The sequence below is a fragment of the Mandrillus leucophaeus genome, unplaced genomic scaffold, assembly GCF_000951045.1.
Source record: "Mandrillus leucophaeus isolate KB7577 unplaced genomic scaffold, Mleu.le_1.0 Scaffold714, whole genome shotgun sequence".
Lineage (NCBI taxonomy): Eukaryota > Metazoa > Chordata > Mammalia > Primates > Cercopithecidae > Mandrillus > Mandrillus leucophaeus.
The window spans coordinates 262,044-288,642 of NW_012107742.1; the positions used below are offsets into that span (position 1 = coordinate 262,044).

The 26,599-nt window shown below is 37.2% G+C and overlaps 1 protein-coding gene across 2 annotated transcripts in view; it reads left to right on the forward strand.

The window, feature by feature from the left end:
* LOC105528348 (ankyrin repeat and KH domain-containing protein 1) overlaps positions 1 to 26,599 on the forward strand; it is a 130,467-nt gene that overhangs the window by 86,076 nt on the left and 17,792 nt on the right. For both annotated transcript variants that reach the window (XM_011965058.1, XM_011965059.1), the window contains 10 exons: positions 5,422 to 6,180; positions 13,947 to 14,092; positions 14,250 to 14,361; positions 14,853 to 14,998; positions 15,960 to 16,102; positions 16,906 to 17,119; positions 18,764 to 18,939; positions 19,131 to 19,293; positions 22,270 to 22,365; positions 22,826 to 22,942. In XM_011965058.1, coding sequence (XP_011820448.1) covers positions 5,422 to 6,180; positions 13,947 to 14,092; positions 14,250 to 14,361; positions 14,853 to 14,998; positions 15,960 to 16,102; positions 16,906 to 17,119; positions 18,764 to 18,939; positions 19,131 to 19,293; positions 22,270 to 22,365; positions 22,826 to 22,942 — 2,072 coding nt within the window. The remainder of the gene's footprint in view (positions 1 to 5,421; positions 6,181 to 13,946; positions 14,093 to 14,249; positions 14,362 to 14,852; positions 14,999 to 15,959; positions 16,103 to 16,905; positions 17,120 to 18,763; positions 18,940 to 19,130; positions 19,294 to 22,269; positions 22,366 to 22,825; positions 22,943 to 26,599) is intronic.

Consider the following 26,599-nt stretch of genomic DNA (forward strand, 5'->3'; position numbering starts at 1 on the left):
TTTTTTTTGAGACAGTGTCTCACTTTGTCACCCAGGCTGAAGTACAGTGGCGCAGTCTCAGCTCACTGCAGCCCCAACCTCCGAGGTTTAAGCAATCCTCCTGCCTCAGCCCTGCAAGTAGCTGGGACTACAGGCGCCCTGCCACTACACTTGGCTAATTTTTTGTGTTTTTGGTAGAGATGGGGTTTTGCCATGTTGCCCAGGCTGGTCTTGAAGTCCTGAGCTCAAGCGATCTGCCTGCCTCGGCCTCCCAAAGTGCTAGGATTACAGGTGTGAGTCACCCACCACACCTGGTGATTACCTTGTATTTTTAATTTACATAAATTGTATTGTGCTACAGATTCCATTTTGTTTTTTCCCTTTGTTTACTCAATACTGTTTTTAAGATTTATCCACCTGTTTCTAGATTGTGTCTACCTGTAGCATAGTGCTTCACACCCTGTATATTCTCCATGCTTTTACTTGTCCTTTCTCCCAGTGACAAATATCCCGATTGCCTCTATTTTCTCACCCCCACTAACAACGCTTTGATGAAAATACTTGTACAGTCCCTTTATGGATCTACATAAGAATTTCTTTGGAGCATCATCTCCCCACTTAGACTGTAAGCTCCTTAAGGGCAGGGTTTATGTTGCTCATCTTTATATGATCTACCATGCCTTGCTTGTATTAGATGTTTAAGTACTTATTGAATAAATTAATGAGTGCTAGGCTAAGAATATAGATTATTTTGAAGGCAGAAGAAAATTCTTAAGCATTTTTAAGAAAGACATTGTGATTAAAGAGATGTTTTTAAAAAGTAATCAAGAAGTAGCATTCTAGAATGGTGGGAAAGAGATTGAAAACAGAAGTGTAAATGTAAAGTAAGAAATTAGCATGCTGCTTTTATATGTTAGAGTTGCTTTTTGGAGTAAGTGACATGAAAAGTTCTCACATTTTTATATCAAATCATTAAAATTATATAGAAAAATTGTATATACAGTGAATGGTATTGAGTATTCCTCTGGAAACTTGACTGCTAATATTCTTTAGTCACTTTCCATTATGTAATCATTCTTATGTGGATTTACACATGCCCAAATTTGATAATATCTTTTAACATATAACTACTTGTAGTAATAGGAAGAAGACTGAATTAATCTGTTAACGTGTAACACAGATGTTTATTTGGACACAGTTAAGTGATTGCTATGTTAAAGATGTATAATGTGTCCTGTTAGTGTGGGAAATTTTCAGATGAATATTAGACATAAAGGAAAAATAAGTCAGTTCTAGGTTAGTGGCTTTCATTTTTGACTATGACCACAATAAGAAACATTTTATATTGAAGCCCAGGACACATCATACATCTGTTTATCAAAAGAGAAATTCCAGTGGATAATAAACACTCTACTACATTTGATGCACTGTGTTATTTTTAGTTATACTTTCTCAACCTGATTTTCTATTTGAGACCCAGTTGGGAATGCTGTTTAAAAATCATTCTAGTAGGGTACTGTGTGATAATGTAAGCAAGGGAATTGCAGAACAAGGTTTAAATTTTATAGACAAAACCAAGTAAGGAAATATGAAATCTAGTCTAGATCCTTCTGTGTATCATGTTTTTTTCCCATTGACCATTATTTTTCCATTGTACAATGCACTAATTATTTTAGATACAAAAATGATTGATAGGATTAAGCTCAATCCAATAAAAAGCAAAATATTTGGCTAATATATGTCCACCTCATTCCTTCAGGCCAATAAAAAAATAAAGGCCATGTTTAAGCTGTCACTAGATCATGGCTTCTACTACAGACTTTTTCTAGTTTTGTTAATGGAGGGAAAGTGAGAGGCAAAGGAATAGGATAGAAACCAAACCAAAAAGATGAAATGGCGACTTTACCTATATTTCTTTCTTTCTTTTTTTTTTTTTTTTTTTTTTTTGAGACGGAGTTTCACTCTTGTTGCCCAGGCTGGAGTGCATTGGCACAATCTCAGCTCACTGCAACTTCTGCCTCCCGGGTTCAAGCAGTTCTCTTGCTTCAGCCTCCTGAGTAACTGGGATTACAAGCATGCACCACCACACCGGGCTAACTAATTTTACATTTTTTAGAAGAGACGGGGTTCTTCCATGTTGGTCAGGCTGGTCTAGAACTCCTGACGTCAGGTGATCCACCCATCTCGGCCTCCCAAAGTGCTGGGATTATAGGCGTGAGCCACCGCACTCGGCCACCTATATTTCTAAATAGTACTTTATGATATCATTCACTGATACCAGTGAATAGATTTCTTTGTATCTGACACTGTAAGCTGTTTGAAGGAGATAGAACCCTTTTATTTTCTGGTATCTTATAATACTAATTATCACCTATTGAAAATTTTGTTGCTAAAAGAATACTTGTCATAATCTCTACCCAGAAAGTGTAGATGTTGCTTTAGCTTCTAGGACTAATCATTATCTGTTTTTCACCAATCTGTTTTATTCTTGATGTTAGAGCTTGTGTTAGTGCTTTGACGTGTATCTAGGCAATTCCACTAACTCCATGGCTATTTTGAGATGAACCACTTTTTATGCATCATTTTTGCCATCTTCCATTTTTAATGCTACATATGTTCTGGGCTTATAGTTTGTATATTAAGTTAAATAAGTTACTCTTAGTAATCTTGTGTTCCACACTTCTTGCATATTATTTGTTAACAAGATAGACAGGGCCATTCCTATCTGTTACTTCCTCAAAATTGTACTCTTACTTTGGATTATACTATTTATAAAGATTTTAAATATGTGAATGTCCAGTGGGGTCATAACATAATTACTAACCAGTCTGGTTAGTGTTGAACTCTTAGCTAGTTTTCCTAAATCTTAAATACAAATTACTTAGTAAGTATACAAGGGTGTTTTGAAACTAATGGATGTTTAAAGGACCATTCAGTCTTTGTAGAACTTCTAAATGTACTCGAGTGATGTCATTGAATTTATCACATGACTGAATATTTCCTTGTTATTGTTGTGGATTTGTACATTGCTATTTGTGACCATTTACCTTCCTTTTCTTGTTGATTGTCATTAGGCACTTTAAACAAATGCCATAAATCAAAACAGGGACTCCTATGTGGTCTTAGGAAAGTAATAATAAAATTAACTCACAAATCTAATGGCTTTTACTCTGAAAGAACAAAGTCTTTTTCCATCATTTTGCTCAGATAGAAATATAAATTGAGGAAGGCTGAGGCTGGAGAATTACTTGAGATCAGGAGTTAAAGACCAGGCTGAGCAACATAGCAAGACCCCATCTCTTAAAACTATATATATATATATAAATTGAATATAGACAATGTACTTTGCAATTTAAGGAATAACTAAGCCTCTGGAAGTGATTGCAGTGATATTGAAATTGTGGTCATCTTACCTTATTAAAGACAGTATGTAGGGGAAAAACTTAGACTTTTTTAGTGATGACACATGTTGCATATGTTTGAGCTACCTGCAGTTTTGAGATCTCTATTCTAGCAAAAAAGTAGATGAATCTCTAATTTTTTTTTCTTTAGTAGTTTTGTCACCCCTTTGAAATTCAGAACACTTTTTGTCTCTGACCTTTTTTCCTTTGGACTTGAGAATCATTTTTAATACAATGGATGATTTTATTTTAAAAATTCCCAAATTACCTATGTTATTCATATATGTTGACTGCAATTCAAAATAATAGATAACTTTTTTACCCGGCTTTTTTTTCAAACAGCTTTATTGTTTAATTTACATACCATAAAGCTCCCTTGTTTTAAATGTGCAATACAATGAATTTTAGTAAATTTACTGAGCTATGTAACCATCATCACTATCTAGTTTTAGACCATTTCCATCTCCCCAAAAAGATCTCTTATACTTGTTTTCAACTGATCCTCATATTCACTGCTATAACCTCAGGCAGCCACTGCTGTCCCTGTCTCTATAGATTTGCCTTGTCTCTGTAGATTTGATATGAGTAGAATTACACCACGTGTGGTCTTTTGATATGAGTGGAATTACACCATGTGTGGTCTTTTGTGTCTAGCTTCTTTCACTTAGTATAATGTTTTTGAGGTTCACTCATGTTGTAGCATGAATCAGTAGTTTGTTCCCTTTTGTTGCTGAATAGTCCTACTTCTTTTTTTTTTTTTTTTTTTTTTTGAGATGGTCTCGCTCTGTTGCCCAGGTGTGATCTTGGCTCACTGCAAGCTCCGCCTCCTGGGTTCACACCATTTTCCTGCCTCAGCTTCCTGAGTAGCTGGGAGTACAGGCACCCGCCACCATGCCTGGCTAATTTTTTGTATTTTTAGTAGAGACGGGGTTTCACCATGTTAGCCAGGATGGTCTCGATCTCCTGACCTCGTGATCCGCCTGTCTTTGCCTCCCAAAGTGCTAGGATTACAGGCGTGAGCCACTGTGGCCAGCCTAGTCCTACTTCTTCTAAGTAAGATTAAGACTTAGATTTGCCTCAGAGTAGGTATTGTATGTCAAAAAATTTATGTCCTTCATTTCATGTCCAGATGTTAGGATTATTAATATTGATAATTATTTTTCAGCTGATTTGTTATAAAGGAAGTAACTTAAGTGTAATTTGAAACCTTAAAATAATATACATTGCCTTTGTTTGTTAACATATACTGTCAGTATGAGTAACCCTAAATGGAAAGTGTGATTTTCTCCTAGGATCACTTATTGTTTCTCTCATAGACAGAATTTACTTGAAGGTTCATTTAAATGCAAGTTGTCCATTGTGTAGTAAGTTTAACAGTGTTCCAGTACAGATGTGTTAAAGGTATATTTAATGGAGAATTTTAGAAAGACATGTCTTGAAAAAACTGATTCACATATTTCAATATAAGAAGAAAAATATTTTGACTGAAAAACACTTTCCCCTACTTTGATCTGTAAGTTTTGGTCTTTTGCGTTAACTCTGCATTGCTCGCAGAGTTAATATTGCTAAAAGAATGATTGTTCTAAATGGGCAGTTAACATTTCTGGTATTTTCAGCGCTATTTTGATACTGCTTTAGATTTGGTGTTCTTTAAAAAGTCCAATCTAATCAGCAGAATTTTGAGATTCTCGCCTCTTTGTTTTCCTTTTCCCTGCCCCTGACTTAATTTCCAAAATCCTCCTGTCCTAAAGAGTAGATTTTTAAAACTTCACAGTTTTTGAATTAGCAACATCCTAGTTTGTGCTGCGTGAAGTAGACGAGTATAGGCTTTAACCTGCCTAACACTGGTGTGACTCTGGTGTGACTCTGAACATTCATTCTATAACATTAGTTATAAGGGTTTTGGGAGGGAGGTCTGTGTGTGTGGGAGGGGAGGCTGGTTTTCTTTTCTTTTCTTTTCTTTTTTTTTTCTTTTTTTTTCTTTCTTTTTTTTTTTTTTTTTTTAGCGTGGCACTTTTTCAAACATTTTTCATGTGCTTAGGTACATCCAAGCAGAAGTCCAGTTCCCTCCAGGTAGCAGATCAGGACCTACTGCCATCTTTTCACCCATACCAGCCTTTGGAGTGCATAGTTGAGGAGACTGAAGGCAAGCTGAATGAACTGGGACAAAGAATTAGTGCTATTGAAAAAGCACAGCTTAAGTCACTGGAGTTAATTCAAGGTGAACCTCTGAACAAAGATAAGATAGAAGAACTTAAAAAGAACAGAGAAGAGCAAGTCCAGAAGAAGAAGAAAATATTGAAAGAACTGCAGAAAGTGGAAAGGCAGTTGCAGATGAAAACACAGCAGCAATTTACCAAAGAATACTTGGAAACCAAAGGTCAGAAAGACACAGTGTCTCTACACCAGCAGTGCTCTCATAGAGGAGTCTTCCCGGAAGGGGAAGGAGATGGTAGTCTCCCAGAGGATCACTTTTCAGAGTTACCTCAGGTTGACACAATCTTATTTAAAGATAATGATGTTGATGATGAGCAACAGTCTCCACCATCGGCAGAACAGATTGATTTTGTCCCAGTCCAGCCTTTATCATCTCCACAGTGTAACTTTTCCAGTGACTTAGGTTCTAATGGGACAAATTCTCTTGAACTTCAGAAAGTATCAGGTAATCAGCAGATAGTAGGACAGCCTCAGATTGCTATTACTGGACATGATCAGGGGCTGTTAGTTCAAGAACCAGATGGACTAATGGTTGCAACTCCAGCTCAGACGCTTACCGACACTCTTGATGACCTGATAGCAGGTGGGTTAAGAAATATATCTGTAATAATTTCTCTTTAATCTGTGTGCTCAACTTCTTTATATACCCCTCCAAAAACATAGACTTTGTACTTTTCCATTTTAGAACTATCTTTGTAAAATTACCCATTTCTTGAGGTCTTTTGGAAGTGAATTAACTAAGCCCAATAGCACTAACACACAAAAGTGTGTTTCCCCCTCTTCTTTTTTGTCATATTGCAAAGGCAAAGAAATAAAGTTGCCACAATCCTTTATTTTAAACCTTTGGTATCAAAACCACCGTGTGTTATGACTTGGGTAGGGGATCTCAAAGTGGAATTTCTTTGTAGGCTTTAGAATTATTCATATAAGATTATACTTAAAATTTTCCTGCTGGTGATTTTCATGTTTGGAAATTTTAAATCACACTGCTTTTTTAATTTATAATTTTATGAGATCAACTTAAGTATTTCCAATTAAATGGGATTTTCAGAGAAAACTAAGTATTCCATATTATAATATTTGTGGTAAGAAGATTAAGGTGCATTAAAATTATTGTGACTTGATGATTTGAAGATTGGAATTTTTGCATTAACTTTCTTAATGAAAGCACACAGCCACACCACCCACCCACCCACACACACACACACACACACACACAGAAAAAAAGGCCTGATAACCTTGAAGTATATGTTTCTGTTTATTGTTGTGTGGAAAATTACAACTAGATATGAAATGAGGTGCACAAGTTTACTTTCCCTTTCATTGTCCTTGCAGCAGTGGGAAAACAGTGCAATTAATCATTTACCTTCCTAAAGATGGCTGGTGAATGTATCACCTCCATGAGAGCCCAGTTCAGAAATGCAGCCAGAATGGCTGTTGACAGTGGATGAAGACCAAGAACTAAGATGTAGCTGGAGTGATATTCAAAGGCAGGCCAGTCCTCTGTCTCTTGATTGCAACATTTTTTTCCTTACTGTTGTCTGTTGCCTCTTGTCATATTCTCCTCCCCTTCTCCCATCCCAATTATGCTATCTCAGTTTCCTTTCTTCTTTTGTGAGCCTTTAGTCTTCCTGATCTTTACTGAATCTTTTTAAATGTGGAATAAGATTACTGAAATCAGGAATTTTATTGGGCATGTGTATGACTTCCAATGGTTATAGAATTGTCATATTGCCTTCGAGGCTCCTCTGATATGTATATAGGTATCATTGTGCAGAGGAGGAATGCCTTAGTTTTCTTAAAGAAAATTAAAATTCTGGGAAATATTTTAAGGAGTTAGGCTCTTTGTTCTTTAATTTGGGTTTTTATGTCTTCAGTTGGTAGGCACAAATTAATTTTGTATTATTGGCATTGAAAGTTGTTATAAATTATGACTAAATTATTGTAGTTCATTTGGAATTCTAATTTATAATCTGGGTAAAAACAGATTTTAGAATGTGAAGTATGATTATGAATAATAATGATGAAACTGGTGAACTGGGAATAACATTTTTAAGATGTAGGGTTCTGTAACTAGCATTATAATGTTCCTAATTAAGTGCATAGTTTGCAGTTATGAAATCTGTGTTACTGATCAGTTCAGTTATGTTAGAACTTTTTTTTTTTTTTTAAAGAATGTAGAAACAGCTCTAAAAGGAACTTGTAGGTGTTAAGGGACATCAAATTTTATTTCACTGAAGTATTTGTTAAATTAGTCTTTTACAAAGTTTGCATGAAACTTAGAAAATTGGCTTAGAAATTATCTTTTAATATATAATTTTATTTGTTTAATGTAAACAAATAAAATTTAATTTGTGTTAGGCATTAATACCTACCACATTGTACAATATTCTTTTATTAATAAGTTTTAACTTTTAAATCAGCCAACAAGTACAAAAATTATCTTCATGTAAAAATTTCCATTTTTATGAAGGTTATGTGTTTTGAACTATATGGCAGTAATTATATTTTCTTTATTCAAGATGATGTACCCATCTTAAATTTAAATATTATATTTTCCTAAGTCAAAGTTTGTCTTAATTTTCTTATGTTGAAGGTAAAATAAATAAGGCAAGGGTGAATTAGGTTAATACTTAATTCTGCAATGTAAAATATATTAACATATTGGTAAGATTATAGAGTAGGACAAAGATATAATTAATTTTACTTAACTCTAGTTCTTACCCCTCGTATTAGTAAAGGAGAGAATACTGTACATCTTAAAATTCTACTTTAGAATTTTACTTTAGAAGTAAATTTTACTTTAGAAGAATTTTAGATGTATGATAACAAAACATTTTACTTTTTAAATATAGTATTATTTCCTTATTGCTATTCTTTCAAAGTATTTGTTGTGATAAGTTGTTTATATAATTTGTTAATGTTGCAACTTGATTAGCTGATTAACTTAGCCCTTTAGTGTGTTGTTTGATATGTGTCATACATGATATAGTTCCAAACAGACTATATAAACTCTTGATTAGGAACATGGTTCCTCAAGTCCTTCTGAAAGTGAGCATTGGGTTTTTAGCAGTTACCATAATAGCAAGTCGTTCTCAAAGTTCAAATGTCTAGGAATATAAAGTAATTTAAAGAAATTCAAAATAGCTTTTACCATTGAGCAGCTCTAGAAATATTTAGTCAAATTTTCTTTTTTTTTTGAGAGAGAGAATCTCACTCAGTCATCCAGGCTGGAGTGTAGTGGCTTGATCTCGGCTCACTGCAACTTCCACCTCCCAGGTTCAAGCGATTCTCCTGCCTCAGCCTTCTGAGTAACTGGGATTACAGGCACCTGCCACCACACCCAGCTAATTTTTGTATTTTTAGTAGAGATGGGGTTTCACCATGTTGACCAGGCTGCTCTTGAACTCCTGACCTCAAGTGATCCACCTGCATCGGCCTCTCAAAGTGTTGGTTTTACAGGCGTGAGCCACTGCGCCTGACCAAAATTTTCAATTCAACGAAGATTGGTGAGAAATCAACTAATATCAATTTATTTACATTTATTGAGCTTTTACCATGCACCAACTTCTATAATAAATGGTAAATATACTTTATCTCATGGGCTAATTATAATTATACTTTAAATAAGTCCTTTTCCCACCTCTATTTTTCTGTTGAAAAACAAACTGTCCGGGAGCTGTGGCTCACGCCTGTAATCCCAGCACTTTGGCAGGCAGAGGCGGGCGGCGGATCACTTGAAATCAGAGTTCGAGACCAGCCTGGCCAACATGGTCAAACCCATCTCTACTAAAGTACAAAAATTAGCCGGGCATGGTGGTGCATGCCTGTAATCCCAGCTACTCGGGAGGCTGAGGCAGGAGAATCGCTTGAACCCAGCAGGCGGAGTTTGCAGTCAGCCAAGATCACACCACTGCACTCCAGCATAGGCAACAGAGTGAGACTCTGTCTCCAAAAAAAAAAAAAAAAAACTGAAGCTTAGGGAAATTAAGTTGCTAGTAAGTACCAAGATTCAAACTCAGTTCAGCCAAGTTTAAGAACCTTAGATGTAATATGCATGCATATGTGTCAACTTAAAGTTCTGATTTATCTTTAAGTATTGTTATTTCCTTAGACTTTGAAATTCTATTAATCATTTCCCTTATTTTTATATTAAGATTTGATGTACCTGTAAGTTTTAATACAGTTTTTGGCTTTTTACTATGTTGTTACTATCATTGGCATCTTAATAGGCTCTTAAATTGTTAAAGTATCTTTAAATAACTGTAGTAGTGAATATAGGTTTAAGAATTAAAAAGTAATTAAGAAATCCTCTTAAGGAGATTTGCAATAAAATCTTTAAATAGGCCGGGTGCGGTGGCTCACGCCTGTAATCCCAGCACTTTGGGAGGCCAAGGCGGGCAGATCACAAGGTCAGGAGATCGAGACCACGGTGAAACCCCGTCTCTACTAAAAATACAAAAAATTAGCCGGGCGAGGTGGCAGGCGCCTGTAGTCCCAGCTACTCCGGAGGCTGAGACAGGAGAATGGCGTGAACTCCGGAGGCGGAGCTTGCAGTGAGCCAAGATCACGCCAGTGCACTCCAGCCTGGGGGACAGAGCGAGACTCTGTCTCAAAAATAAAAATAAAAATAAATAAATAAAATAAAATCTTTAAATATTTTTTTCTGATTAACCTTAATATTTTATAGAGTTTTTTGTTTGTTTGTTTGTTTGAGACTGAGTCTCACGCTGTCACACATCTCGGCTCGCTGCAACCTCTGCCTCCCAGGTTCAAGCGATTCTCCTTGCCTCAACCTCCCAAGTAGCTGGGATTACAGGCGCCCACCACCACACCCAGCTAATTTTTTTGTATTTTTAGTAGAGACGGGGTTTCACTATGTTAGCCAGGCTGATCTCGAACTCCTGATCTTGTGATCTGCCTGCCTTGGCCTCCCAAAATGCTGGGATTACAGGCGTGAGCCACCACACCCGGCCATAGGTTTTTATTTACATAGAACTATTTAATAAAGTTACCAATACATAAAACAGATTATAGCAATTAAATTTCTTAAAAACTAACAACAGCCGGGCACTGTGGCTCACACCTTTAATCTAACCAGCACTTTGGGAGGCCAAGGCAAGCAGATCATGAGGTTAGGAGATCGAGACCATCCTGGCTAACACAGTGGAACCTCATCTCTACTAAAAATACAAAAAAATTAGCCGGGCATGGTGGCACGTGCCTTTGGAGGCAGAGGTTGCAGTGAGCTGAGATCGTGCCACTGCACTCCAGCCTGGGCGACAGAGCGAGACTTCATCTCAAAAAAAAACTCACAACATATTTTATGTACACCTAGTATCAGTGGGATTTTTAAATAATATTTATTGTCTTCCATATTGCCTACAAAACTTTCTTCAACTTCATAAAAAGTCCGGTAGAATATTGTATTTACTTCTTCTCTCACCTCATTTTAAAATAGTGGATAAATAGTCAGACACAGTGACTCTGCGCCTGTAATCCTTGCTACTTGGGACGCTAAGGTGGGAGGATTGCATGAGGCCAAGAGTTCAAGACCAGCCTGAGCAACACATAGAGACCCTCTTTTAAAAAAAAAAAAAAAAAAAAAAAAAAGCATGCCGTGTAAGTTTAATTTGAATTATATATATAGACGTTTGTGGTAGCAGTCTGTCGTGGTCACTTTCAGAGATACTTCATTCAGAGGTAGGAAATATTTTAGAATTTATGAAAATGTCATATTCTTGGTGTAATTTTCTCTTAATACAACCTTTATTCCACATGCACTTTTTAAATCTCTTGCTATTTTCTAGTTTTATAACTTTTCATTTGTGATTAGTCCTATTAAAGGCACTTGCTATGGAATGTTTCTGACTGTCATTATTACATGGAGTGAAAAAATGCTTCTAGGATAATGTAGTACAAAAATGTATAGTAATTATTGTAACAACACATTTTTGTTAACAAAGCTGTTAAATGCACAAAAGTACTTTTTAAAAGCCAACTCTGTGAAGAAGTTTCTTATAACATCACATTCTGGCATGGCACTCTAATCAACTATTCAAGAAAATTTTTATATACCTGTTTTTCATAATAAAAAAGAGAGATGAGATAACATAAATAAAATACTGATAGAAAAGTAGTTCTTTACTAAAGTATATGTTAATAATCGTGGGACCACTGTTGAAGTCTTACTGTTAGAATGGTTCTGTAACATATTAATCTTCAGTGTCTTGTTTTTTCAAGCAGTTTTCCAAACATATCAGCTATTTCCAGGAGGTGTAACAAAATAGTATCTGTTTTTAACTCATTGAATGACAACAATTTTCCATTATTACTATTATTTTTTCTTGACCACTTCTTCCAGGAAAAAAATGACAAAAAATTTTAAGGCTTTGTTTCCATTTTGCATATTCTTATAAGTGAAACAAACATATGTAATAATTCTTCCTATTTGTAACTAAATAGTTATCTATGTGATGACAGAAGCTGGAGAAATTTGTATTGCCAAGATCGTTATATATGTTGGTGGGGATGAGCTGGGTAGCTCATGTAGAAACATATCGGGGCATCTTAAACTTTGCTCACTTATTTAAACTAGTAATCTGCTAAACTGAGTCATTCACACCTGTGAATAGTATCTTTGAATGGGATCTAGTCATATCAAAAATTCTAGACAGAAAATATTTTCCAACACTTAAAATGCTTACATTTTTCTTTAAGTCTTGTGTGTTTTTGACTGACTTTTAATCTGGGTGCAAATGTAAGGTTATTGCCATCACTGATGCTTTGTTGATTTTTTTGTATATTATTACTGATTATATGTTTTTTTCTGAGTTTTTCCTTTCTTGAGTGAATAGTAATGTTTTTATTTTTCAATACAATGAATAATAGTATTGACAATTCTATAAAATATCTGATAGTTACATCTATTGATCACACACCATTTGCCAAAAACACTGTGTTAAATGCTTTATATACAGTATCTCTTAGACTACTCACAACATCCCTGAGATAGGTCCTGTTTCCCTCTGTGGTCAAACTCCATCTCTTATGAAACATAAGAAATATTCAGAGATATAAAATACATAATTTCTTTTAACTCAGTTTTCTTTTTTTTAGTCTCTGTTGCCCAGGCTGGAGTGCAGTGGCGCGATCCTGGCTCACTGCAACCTCCACCTCCCTAGTTAAAGCGATTCTCCTGGCTCAGCCTCCCGAGTAGCTGGCGTTACAGGCGCGTTCCACCATGCCCAGCTAATTTTGTATTTTTAGTAGAGATGGGGTTTTGCCATGTTAGCCAGGCTGGTCCTGAACTCCCAACCCTCCTGACCTGAGGTGATGTGCCCACCTCAGCCTCCCAAAGTGCCAGGATTATAGGTGTGAGCCATCACGCCCAGCCTTAACTCAGTTTTCAAACCACATTTTGAGATCTCAAATAGAACTTCAATGTTCTTTTTAAAAATAGTTGGACTTTCAGATATTGATTTTTTAACACATTTTCAAAATAAATATTGAATTTTGAAAACACATACTCCCTGCTATTTATGTGAGAAATACTTGAACTTGTCTCCCTTCCCCTCCCCCCACTTTTTTTTAGATGGAGTCTAGCTCTGTCACCCAGGCTGGAGTGCAGTGGCATGATCTCAGCTCACTGCAGCCTCCACCTCCTGGGTTCAAGCAGTTCTTCTGCCTCAGCCTCCCAAGTAGCTGGGATTAGGGGCATGTAAACCACTACACCCGGCTAGCTTTTTGTTTTTTTAGTAGAGATGGGGTTTCACCATGTTGGCCAGGCTGGTCTCAAACTCCTGACCTCAGGTGATGCCCACCTTAGCCTCCCAAAGTGCTGGGATTACAGGCGTGGGCAATTACAGACACACCCCAGGCCCCTTTTTTTGAATTGTACACAGGATATTTTTATCTAATTGACTTTTACAAACTAAAATCTAGAATTCCTTTTATTTACTTTTATTTGTGGAAATGTTTTTTCCTCCCTATTGGCAATGTAAAAAACTACTATTTAATGTATATGCACTAAATATCAGGTGCTGTGTTAAGTATTTTATCTGCATTGCCTCACGTGGTCTTTCCAATAACCTTCCAAGGCAGGTACCATTATTATCCCCATTCTACATATAGGGAAAATTGAAGCTCAGAGAAGTTAAATTACTTGCCCAAGATCAGAAAGTCAGTGTTGGAACTAATATTTAAATGTAGGTCTGTTTGATTCCAAAGCTTGTGATTTTACTATTACTATATATTACTGCTATGGAAATTTCTGTTTTTGTGTTTTTCTGTGTGTAAATAACCTTACTCTTTTAAGTGGAATTTAGCAATATGAATATTGTTTTTCAGCTGTGAGTACCAGACTGCCCACTGGTTCCAACAGTTCTTCTCAGACCACAGAGTGTCTTACACCTGAATCCTGTTCACAGACTACAAGCAATGTGGCTTCCCAATCAATGCCTCCTGTGTATCCTTCAGTTGACATTGATGCACATGTGAGTAGATTGCTTTATTTAAACTTATACTGCACATTCTGATTTTCTTTGGAAAGGAAAATTATCATTCTACACTTATTGTGAAAGAAGTATTATTTGCTCTTAAATTGGTAACTTCTGTTAAAAAAATTTTAACTTATTTTTTTTCTTCTCCTAGACTGAGAGCAATCATGACACAGCATTAACACTAGCTTGTGCGGGTGGTCATGAAGAACTTGTATCTGTGCTCATTGCACGGGATGCCAAAATTGAACATAGAGACAAAAAAGGTAAATATCAGTCAGAAATAAAATCCAAGTGTAGTTACATCAAAAAATAATTTTTAACTTTTTTATTATTGATAAATAGTTCCTAGACTATCTCAGTGATAAGATGGATAAGCCTATTTCAATTAGAAATATCCAGATTCATTTTTCTGTAGAGCCAAATAATTCTCCAAAAATTCAAAAACTAGACTGTAGATCGTTAGTGAAATAGAGCAAGTTGTGGTTGCCCTTCTTAATCCAAAGGTAGTTCATACAGAGGCATCAAAGTTCATTATGAGTGTGAACTTTAATAATTTTTACTTAGTTTTTTAATTAGGTGTTTATGGGTTTTTTGGTCACTAACAAATAAGGGTTTAGAGCAGTTTTATGTTAAATTGTTATCAGTGTCTGCCCTGAAGGGTTTATTTTGCTTAAATGCTAGAGAACTGTAAACAGTGGCTTTAAAAAAATTTAAAAACATAAATTTGTTTTAAGATTTTCATTTTCTGATTTAGGTTTTACACCACTAATCCTGGCAGCAACAGCAGGGCATGTTGGAGTTGTTGAAATCCTTTTGGATAAAGGTGGAGATATAGAAGCACAGTCCGAACGAACTAAGGATACTCCACTCTCATTGGCATGTTCTGGTGGACGTCAGGAGGTATGTTAATGTTAATTTTCATTTTGTAAATATTTTGCTTGTATTTTAAAATATGCATATGATTCGTATTTTAGCTACATGAATAAAATTTGCATGTATTTTGTGTGTTTTTCTGAGGCAGGGTCTTGGTCTGTCTCCCAGGCTAGAGTGGTGGCGCAATTATAGCTTACTATAACGTTGAAATCTGGGGCTCAAGTAATCCTCAGCCACCCAAGTAGGTAGGGCTGTTTTATAGAGATGGGGTCATGTGTTGTTGCCCAGGCCAGTTTCAAACTCCTGGACTCAAGCAATCCTCTCTCCTCGGCCTCCCAAAGTACAGGGATTATAGTTATGGGCCAGAATGTCTGGCCCTGCACGTATTTTGACATGCTCCATATACTTTCTGAGGAATGGGTACTTCTCTTAAGTTTTATGGGAATGTAAATGCCCTTTTTTTGGTGGGGGGTTGTGGAGGGAACAGGAGGGTGGAGATGAGGTCTCATTATGTTGCCCAAGCTGGCCTTGAACTCCTGGCCTCAAGGGATCCTCCTGCCTCGGCCTCCCAAAGTTCTGGGATTATAGGCAGGAGTCACCATGCCTGGCCATAAATCCCCTTTTAAAAAATCTGTTTCTTGCTGTTAAAGCCAAATAAAAATTATCTTAATCCTTACATTTATTCAAATTAAATGAATCACAATTATAACACATATGAAATGCAAATTTATTGCCCAATAAATGACAAATAGAAAGGGTAACATCTTGTTATTGCAGTATACTTGGGATTTCAAAGCTCTAAATTCCTGAAATTGAATCCATTTCTCTAGTGCTGATATTTCAATATTTAAGGTCTAATGAAATGTAATTAAAATATCAGATATTTATATATCTGATAAGTCCTGTTATAAGTCCTGTTTCTTTGTGTTTCCTTCGTTGTAAGTTGAGCCGTTGGTGTAAACTCTCTTCTCCATATTTTACTTTGTAGGTGGTAGACTTGCTGCTGGCTCGAGGTGCAAATAAAGAACATAGGAACGTATCTGATTATACACCACTGAGTCTAGCTGCGTCTGGAGGATATGTTAATATCATTAAGATTCTGCTTAATGCTGGGGCAGAAATTAATTCAAGGTATTACCTGTTCATTTTATTGTTCATGTTTAGTAGTTACTACTTTGGAGTTAAATGTCTACCTCTAAACATTTTGACAGATACCATTTTAAATTAAGATAGTACTAAAGTTGCAAAGCCAATTATTACAGCTATAATGTGTTTATAAATAATCTCAGCTTATTTCGGTAATGTGGCTGCTTATAAAGAGGTCTCATTTCAAAAAGTATTTTGTTCTATGGCCTACCACCCTAAACATGCCCAATCTCATCTGATCTCAGAAATAGTATTTTATTATATATAGTTGGAAATTTATAATCCCTAAATAGGAATTACGTTTTATTTTTTAAGTTACTTATTTTTTGAGACAGAGTCTTGCTCTTGTTGCCCAGGCTGGAGTGCAATGGCGCGATCTCAGCTTACCGCAACCTCTGCCTCCTGGGTTCAAGCGATTCTTCTGCCTCAGCCTCCCAGGTAGCTGGGATTACAGGCGTGCACCACCACGCCCAGCTAATTTTGTAGTTTTAGTAGAGATGGTGTTTCTCCATGTTGGTCAGGCTGATCTCAAACTCCCGACCTCAGGTGATCTGCCCGCCTTGGCCTCCCAAAGTGCTGGGATTACAGGCATGAGCCACCACGCCCAGCCAGAAATTATGTTTTAAATTGTGACATTTTCTTATTCTTTATTATTGGTCGAAACAAGTAAAATCTATTCATTGATGTTAGAAACCTCTCTTTTTAGTGAAACCTTTTCATTTTTAATGCTTTTCTAAAATAATAGGCAATATATTATTTTAATTTTCTAAGCACATTTCCCCCCTTAGGACTGGGAGTAAACTAGGTATTTCTCCCCTGATGTTGGCTGCAATGAATGGACATGTTCCTGCAGTAAAATTGCTGCTTGATATGGGTTCAGACATTAATGCCCAGATAGAGACCAATCGGAACACGGCTCTCACCCTGGCCTGTTTCCAGGGCCGAGCAGAAGTAGTGAGTTTGCTTCTGGACCGAAAAGCCAATGTTGAACATAGGGCAAAGGTAAGCATTTTTTACTTGTCAACTGTTTCAGATACGTTTCTGTAGAAAGAACATGGCATTTTAACACAAATTGAATGTAATATTTTAAATTATCATAAATTAAAACTGATACCCCAATGCAGAATTGAGGGATTATGCTGTATAGTAGTGAGTGACATACTGTCACCATCATGACTTTCATTAAGGACAAAGAAGAAAACAGAATTAGTACTTTTCCCAACCTCAGCCTTGAGTAGCTTTCTATTAATACTGCAGCTTACAACTTTTGAATGTAGTAAGATTATTTTGTATTAATTCTTATACTGTAGACTTTTAAAGAACTCTTTTAATGAGGCATGTGGTTATCATTTGTAAAAATCCCAAGCAAAAATTTAGTTCATAAGTTAAAAATTTAGGGCAGCTAACATCTAATTTGACCATGGCAGATTTTGACAGCTTCATGACTATTTGGTATTAAGAAAATAGGAGTTAGTGGAGGCTGGGCGCGATGGCTCACGCCTGTAATTCCAGCACTTCAGGAGGCCGAGGCAGGTGAATCACATGAGGTCAGGAGTTCGAGACCAGCCTGGCCAACATGGTGAAACCCCGTCTCTACTAAAAATACAAAAAATGAGCTGGATGTGGTGGCGGGTGCCTTTAATCCCAGCTACTAAGGAGGCTGAGGCAGGACAATCACCTGAACTTGGGAGGTGGAGGTTGCACTGAGCAGAGATCACGCCATTGCACTCCAGCCTAGGCAACAAGAGAGAAACTCTGTCCCCCCGTGGCCCCCCAAAAAAAGAATAAAGGAGAAGAGTCATCAAATAATCTCCATAGATGCAGGAAACACACACAGAGAAAAGAAAATAGGAGTTAGTATGTCATTGGCTTTTATTTCTTTGCTTAGAACTGCAAGGTTCTTACAACTCTGGAAAGACATAGGTTGGGTAGAATTTTTAATAGTCAACAGCGAATCTAGTGCTCATTTCAAATTGGAAAGATTTGACTGGAAATCTTGTATTTTTTCCCTGAAATTCCTCTCACTTCTTAAAGTTTAGTGCAACATTTACATTCTTTTAATCTAAGTAATGAGGAAGTGTAGTTTTTCCATAGCTTTTTACTACACAAAGAGAAATGAGTCTTTCCTGTCATTCAGTTTGTCTTTTTCTATTACAAGTATTCATTGTGTGTCACTTATCCATTAAAAGTCTTAGAGAAATCTGTGTTATTTTGGATAGTACCAGTAGGAAATGTCCTTTGAAAAAATGTTGGAGACTAATGTACCAAAGGCACATATGCAAAAAAGATTATAAAGTGATTATAAAGTGATTTTAATCTCCTTATTTTTAATATCTCTATTCATTGTGCAGAGAAATTATCTGAGTATATTCATAAAAGTATAGAAGTTACGGAATTTTTTTTAGCGTGACATAACATGTTTTAAGTTCATTCTAGCATGTCTGAGTAACAATTTTTACTGCTGTTTAGTAAAATTCAAGGCAGAATATTGCTTAGCTCTTTTATGAGAGTTAATCAGAACTAGAATTGTTTTAAAAGTTAATTGCTTCAGTTTTTTAAAGAAATTATGTAGCTTAGTTTTGGTTCATGGAATAGTTTAAAAAAGAAATTATGTGACTTAATTGCATAATTTATTGGTTTAAACAGACTGGTCTTACCCCCTTGATGGAAGCAGCTTCTGGAGGGTATGCAGAGGTTGGAAGAGTTCTTCTTGATAAAGGAGCGGATGTTAATGCTCCCCCTGTGCCTTCCTCAAGAGATACTGCTTTAACAATAGCAGCAGACAAAGGTCACTACAAATTTTGTGAACTCCTGATTCATAGGTGAGTCTTTTCTATTATATGTAGAACTTTTTCAGAGCTTTTAAAGTTAATAACATTGTTTTACTTTATTGACATTGTTAAGAAAAGATTATTTGTAAGTTATTTTGTAAAAGAAGATGATAAAGAAAAACTAGAAAAAGCCAGCCTCTTCTTATAGGAAACAAACTGTATTAATATGCTTTTGTTTATAGAGGAGCCCACATTGACGTTCGTAACAAAAAGGGAAATACACCACTTTGGCTGGCATCCAATGGAGGTCATTTTGATGTTGTGCAGTTGCTAGTGCAAGCAGGTGCTGATGTGGATGCAGCAGATAACCGGAAAATCACACCCCTTATGTCAGCATTTCGCAAGGTAATTTGATATGGGGGAAGAAAGATCAAATGTAATAATTTTAAGCCAATTCTAAGTTAAAAAATGTGTGAGAAAGGTAAGTTTATCTTGGAGAATTGAGTATATTTCCATAGAAAAATCACTGCTATCATTCCGTTCATTTCTTTTTTTTTGAGACAGAGTTTCACTCTGTTACTTAGGCTAGAGTACAATGGCACAATTGCAGCTCACTGCAAACTCTGCCTCCCAGATTCAAGCGATTCTCCTGCCTCAGCCTCCTGAGTAGCTGGGATTACAGGCGTGCGCCACCATGCCCGGCTAATTTTTGTATTTTTAGTAGAGACGGGGTGTCACCACATTGGTCAGGCTGGTCTCGAACTCCTGACTTTGTGATCTGCCCGCCTCGGCCTCCCAAAGTGCTGGGATTACAGGCTCCCGACCTTATCTTTCCATTCTTTTGTGGCCAAATCTAAGAGCTATGTGGTAGTTCGCTATAAGCAACTTGGTTGTTAAATCACTTGGTGTCTTGACTATTTGTGATATATTGTTCATAAAATAGAAGATTTAAGAAAAACTTTTATATGCAGATGGATTTTTTCCTACCTAAAGAGGAACAAAAAGGAGTAGACTTTCATAAAAACTTACTGTATCTTCTGTGTGCTTGCGTGTGTGTGTATGTTTGTGTATGAAACAGGGTCTCAATCTATCAACCAGGCTGGAGTGCAGTGGCATGATCATAGCTCACTATAGCCTCATCCTCCCAGGCTTGAGTGATCCTCCCACCTCAGCCTCCTGAGTAGCTGGGAGGGACCACAGGTGTGCACTACCATGCTCAGATTTTTTTTTATTTTTATTTTTTGTAGAGACGAGGTCTTGCTATATTGCCCAGGCTGGTCTCAAACTCCTGGGCTCAAGCAATACTACCACCTCTGCTTCCCAAAGTGCTAAGATATGGGCATGAGCTATGCCTCTCATATATATTAAAGTTCATGGCCAGCCTCTCATATATATTAAAGTTCACTTATCTGCTGTATTTTTTAAAGCCTTTCCATTGCTATAGCTTCCCAAACTATAAACTACTTATTAGGGCCTGTAAAGACCTGCATAATAAGCTTCATGTCAACCTCCCCAGACAAATCATTTATGCTAGTATCCCCTTTTGCCCACTATGTTTTCTAGTTACTGGCATAGAATGCACTTAATTTTTTTTTTTTTTTTTTTTTTAGACAGAGTCTCGCTCTGTCGCCCAGGCTGGAGTGCAGTGGTGCAATCTCGGCTCACTGCAAGCTCCGTCTCCCGGGTTCACGCCATTCTCCTGCCTCAGCCTGCCAGGTAGCTGGGACTACAGGCGCCCGCCACCACGCTCGGCTAAGTTTTTGTATTTTTAGTAGAGACGGGGTTTCACCACGTTAGCCAGGATGGCCTCAATCTCCTGACCTTGTGATCTGCCCGCCTCGGCCCCCCAAAGTGCTGGGATTACAGGCGTGAGCCACCACGCCCGGCCAAATGCACTAAATTTTCAACGGCCTCAGGGCCTTTGCTCACTGGTTTTCTTTTCCTGAAATGTTTTCCCTTGCTGTTCACCTAACTCACTTCTCTACTCATCTGTTAGCTCCAATTTTACATGTCGCTTCTCAAAGAGTATGTCACTAACACCTAATCTGAAAAAGGTTCCTCTGGTTCTCTTTTATAGATGAGTTTTGATTTTCCTTATCCCAATTTGTAAATATATCTTCAAACATGTACTTACCATTTTAATGCCTGTCTCGCCAACTAGACTGGTAGGTCCATGAGGACAAGAGTCATGACCATCTTTTTCAGCACTGTTTATATACTCAGTTGTTCAGCACAGTGCAATTTACATATAGTGAAATACATGAATCTTAAGGTACGTGGTTTAGTTTTGATAAATGTATACATACATGTAACCCATACCCCATAAACATATAAATTATTTCCGTAACCCTAGAAGGTTCCCTCTTGCCCACTTTTAATCACTTCCCTGCCCCAGAGGCAAGCATTTCTCTGATTTTTATCTCCATCACACTAATTCTTGAGGATGTTTTAGAACCTGAGTAGGAAGGGAAACTATGCAAGCTTGGTTAGATTAAAATAGACGTGCTTGCCGGGCGCCGTGGCTCACCCCTGTAATCCCAGCACTTTGTGAGGCCGAGGCAGGTGGATTGCCTGAGGTCAGGAGTTCAAGACCAGCCTGGCCAACATGGTAAATCCCTGTCTCTACTAAAAATACAAAAATTAGCCAGTTATGGTGGTGGGCGCCTGTAATCTCAGCTACTCCGGAGGTTGAGGCAGGAGAATTGCTAGAACCTGGGAGGTGGAGGTTGCAGTGAGATGAGAGCGCGCCATGGCACTCCAGCCTGGGCGACAACAGCGAGACTCCCGTCTCAAAAAAAAAAAAAAAAAAAGATATGCTTAGAATTGATTATAGATCTTCCAACCCTTGATAATGGCATTTAGAAAGTGTTTTATTTAGATTCAAGTCCTAAGGCTCAGAAAGTTGTGATAGTACACCTTGTTTAGTTAGTGAAGTAGAAGCAAAGTAAGACTTTGAAATTTTAAAAAATTATTTGTTTTAGGATTCATTTCTCTTTTACACTGAGGTTCATTTTATATCACCAATGTTTGTCTAATAGATTTATTCTAGGAGATAACTGTTTTTCTACAAAAGCCTTTTCTACTTTTCAGTGGGATTAACTTCAGGAGAAATGTTGTCTAGTCCACCGTCCACTCCTGAGCATACATTCTTGTTTTTATGCTTTTCTGTTTATAAGCTGAATGCTTATTTTATTTTCATAATTTTCATTTTAAACTTAATATTCTATTTGAAAGTATTTGCCTTTTTATTCTTAAATTGGTAAGCATATATGCAAAATCAAGGGATTCCTTTGTAATTTTTTTTGTTTTACTTTATTTTTATTCTTAAGAATACTTTTTCTTTTCATGCTATCTTGTCTAAGATTGTTCTACTTCTTATAGGGTCATGTAAAAGTTGTTCAATATTTGGTAAAGGAAGTAAATCAGTTCCCTTCTGATATAGAATGCATGAGATACATAGCAACAATTACAGATAAGGTAAGTTTAATATGCTACTGAAGCGCATTTTTGTTCTTTGTGGATGATATGCCAAAGTATGCAGTTAGGAACTTGTTCTTTTTATATTCTGAAAGGTTGGTTACCTGATCTCTTTATGCTTTTGTTTCTCCATTTGTAAAATAGAGGGGTATAATAGTTTTGATAAACTATTTTGAGATTTCTACTGTGGACCATAGTCACAGTGGCTACACTAAGGTACTAAACCATTAGCCTAATGAGAAGACTTCCTAAGGACATGCAGGTTTTTAGGGAAATGGTGTCTTATTTTTGTGGAAGATTGATACATGACTGGACTCAAAGGATAACTTCATTTGGTTTAGTGACTTTTCAGTTTGAGCTTTAACCTCTGGACTTTAATGTGCTCATCAGCTTAAGTTTTATTTGGCCTCTTTATATTATGTTTCATTATATATTTACATAATTCTATTTCCTGCTGTAGGAACTGTTGAAAAAATGTCATCAATGTGTTGAAACCATTGTGAAGGCTAAAGACCAGCAAGCTGCAGAAGCAAATAAGAATGCAAGTATTCTTTTAAAGGAACTTGATCTGGAAAAGGTGAGTGGGAAAAATAATTTTCCTTTTTAGAAATTATTGAGGCTGGGCGTGGTGGCTCACACATGTAATCCCAACACTTTGGGGGGCTGAGCCCAGGAGTTCGAGATCAGTTTGGTCAACATAGAGAGGATGGCCTGAGCCCAGGAGGCAGAGGTTGCAGTGAGCTGTGATTGTGCCACTGCACTCTAGCCTGGGTGACAGAGTGAGACCCCATCGCTACAAAAATATTTAAAAAACAGCTGGGCATGGTGGTGCATGCCTGCAGTCCTAGCTATTCAGGAGGCTGAAATGGAAGGATCACTTGAGTCCAGGAGGTCGAGTGAGCCATGATTACACACTGCATTCCAGCCTAGGCAACAGATCAAGACTCTGTCTCTAAAAAAAAGAAAAAAAAAGAAATTACCAGATGTCATGGCTCATGCCTGTAATCCCAGCACTTTGGGAGGCTAAGGAGAGTGGACTGCTTGAGCCCCAGAGTTTGAGACTAGCCTAGGCAACATGGCAAAACCCCATCTCCACAAAAAAACCCCAAAAAATTAGCCAGGCATGGTGGCAGGTGCCTGTAGTCCCAGCAACTTGGGAGGGTGAGGTGGGAGGATGGCCTGAGCCCAGGAGGCAGAGGTTGCAGTGACCTGTGACTGTGCCACTGCACTCTAGCCTGGGTGACAGAGTGAGACCCCATCTCAGACCAAAAAAAAATCTGCTAGAATAAACTTGTCACCTGTATGACCAATATTCTTAACAATATATGATTCAAAGGAAATAGGTAATAGATTCTTGAACCACAATCAATTTTTTGATTCTGACTTGTCATTCAAAATAATATATTTTGAGCCCAAATATAAGGGAAGGACTAGATTTTGAGCAAGATCCCAATTTACGGCTGGGTGCGGTAGCTCATATCTGTAATCCCAGCATTTTGGGAGGCCTAGGCGAGAGGATGGCTTGAGCTCAGGAGTTCGAGACCAGGCCGGGCAACATAGTGAGACCTTGCCTCTACTAAAAGTTTAAAAAATTTACCTGGCTTGGTGGTGCACACCTATAGTCCCAGCTACTCGGGCGGCTGAGGCGAGAGGATCACTTGGGCCTGGGAGGTTGAGGCTGCAATGAGCTATGATTGTGCCACTGTACTCCAGCCTGGGTGACAGAGCAAGACCCTGTCTCAAAAAAAAAAAAAAATCCTGTCTGGGCATAGTAGCTCATGCCTGTAATCCCGGCACTTTGGGAGGCCGCGGCGGGCGGATCACCTGAGGTTAGGAGTTTGAGACAAGCCTGGCCAACAGTGGAGAAACCCCATCTCTGCTGAAAATACAAATATTAGCCGGGCGTGGTGGCGCATGCCTGTAGTCCCAGCTACTTAGGAGCCTGAGGCAGGAGAATTGTTTGAACCCAGTAGGCAGAGGTTGCAGTGAGCCGAGATCACAGCATTACACTCTAGCCTGGGTGACAGAGCTAGATTCTGTCTCAAAAAGAAAAAAAAAATCCCATTTTACCAAATGACATCATTACTGCCTAAGTGGTTTTAACATTGGTGTGTGAAGAAATTTAGTAAAGCATTGGAAATCATTTGTTTATCATAAAATCTGGGTTACAAGTGGTTTATTAGATTCCCAATTAAAGACTATCTAGTATCCTAGGATGTGTGCTATAATGGAAAAATTAAAACAAACAAACTAAAACGTTGCCTTTCTGAGGCTCAGTCTGCTTACCTGGAAAATGAGAGTGTTGATACTGAGTTCGGAAATTATATTAAAAGAAAAAACATCATGATTAAGTAGAGTTATTCTAGGAATGCAAGAGATAGCTTAACATGAAAATATTTTGTTGCTAATTAAAGGAAGAAACAAAGTATGATTATTGAGAGATGCTAAAATTTTGATAGCAAATTTTGATTTAAAAAAGTAAGCTAAAGAGAGAAGAAAAGTTTGCTTACAATCATTAGGAGAAAAAAAGATAATAAAAAATGATCATGTGAATAGGCAACTCACAGAAAAAGAAATACAGGCTGGGCATGTGTGGTGGCTCACGCCTGTAATCCCAGCACTTTGGGAGGCTGAGGCAGGAGGATCACTTGAGACTAGCAGTTTAAGACCAGCCTGGGCAACAAAGTAGGACCCTGTCTCTACTTAAAAAAAAAAATTAAAATAAATTCTATAAAGTAGCAAAGAATCATTTTTGTAATAGCTTCTTGTCAGAATTTTTACAGTGAAATTTATCAGTCATTTGTAAAGATCATGATAGCTGCATTTTAGGCACATAAATAGATGCCACATAAATATTTTTTTTTAATAGCATTAGTGAAATTCACTCCACAAACCGTACAATTTACCTATGTAAAGTTACGTAATTCGCAGCTGGGCACAATGGCTCACGCCTGTAATCCTAGCACTTTCGGAGGCTGAGGTGGGCAGATCACCTGAGCTCAGGAGTTCGAGACCAGCCTGGCTAACATGGTGAAACCCCGTCTCTACTAAAAATACAGAAATTAGTCAGGCATGGTGGCACATGCGTGTAATCCCAGCTACCTGGGAGGCTGAGGCAGGAGAATTGCAGGAACCCGACAGGCGGAGGCTGCAGTAAGCCAACATCTTGCCACTGCACTCCAGCCTGGGTGACAGAGCAAGACTCTGTCTCAAAATAAAATAAATAAAGTTATGTAATTCAGTGTTGTTTAGTATATTCACAGAATTGTACATTTATCAGCAGTCAATTTTGGAACATTATGACTATCATAAAAAGAAACCCTGCACTCTATAGCTATCATATTCCCATTCCCCCACTGCAATCCCTGTGTCCTAGGTAACTGCTAATCTACTTTCTGTCTCTATAGATTTGTCAATTCTGGACTTTTCACATAAATGGAATCATACCATATTTGGTCTTTTGTGACTGGCTTTTTCACTTAGTGAAATGTTTTCAAAATTCTTCCATGTTATAGATGAAATCAGTACTTTATTTCTTTTTATTGCCAAATACAAAAACAATTCTATCCTTAGACAGACCACATTTTGTTTATCTGCTTATCAGTTAATGGACATTGGGTTGCTTCCACTTTTTGGCAATTATAAATAATGCTCAATGATTGTAAGCAATTTTCTTCTCTCTTCAGCTTACTAAGTTTTTTTAAACTAAAATTTTTTATCAAAATTTTAGCATCTTTCAATAATCATACTTTTTCTCTTTATTTATCAACAAAATATTAAGCTATCTCTTGCATTCCTAGAATAACTCTACTTGATCATGATACTTTTTCTTTTAATAATGCAATTATAAATAAGTATACAGGTTTTTGTATGAAAATGTTTTTATTTCTCTGGAGCATGTCCTTATGAATAGAATTACTGAATCATACACTAGTTCTCTGTTTAACTATTTGAAGGAGTGCCAGATTATTTTCCAAAGTGGCTGTACCATTTTACATTCCTACCTGCAGTGTATGAAGGTTTCAATTTCTCCACATCCTCACCAATATTATTACCTGTCTTTTGATTGTAGCCATCCTAGTGGGTGTGAAGTGGATATCTTGTGACCTGGATTTGGTTTTCCCTGATGGCTAATGATATTGAACATGTATCTTTCTCTGTGCTTATTGGTCGTTTATTTTCTTTGGAGAAATGTCTATTCAGATCCTTTTTCTATTTTTTTTTTTTTTTTTGA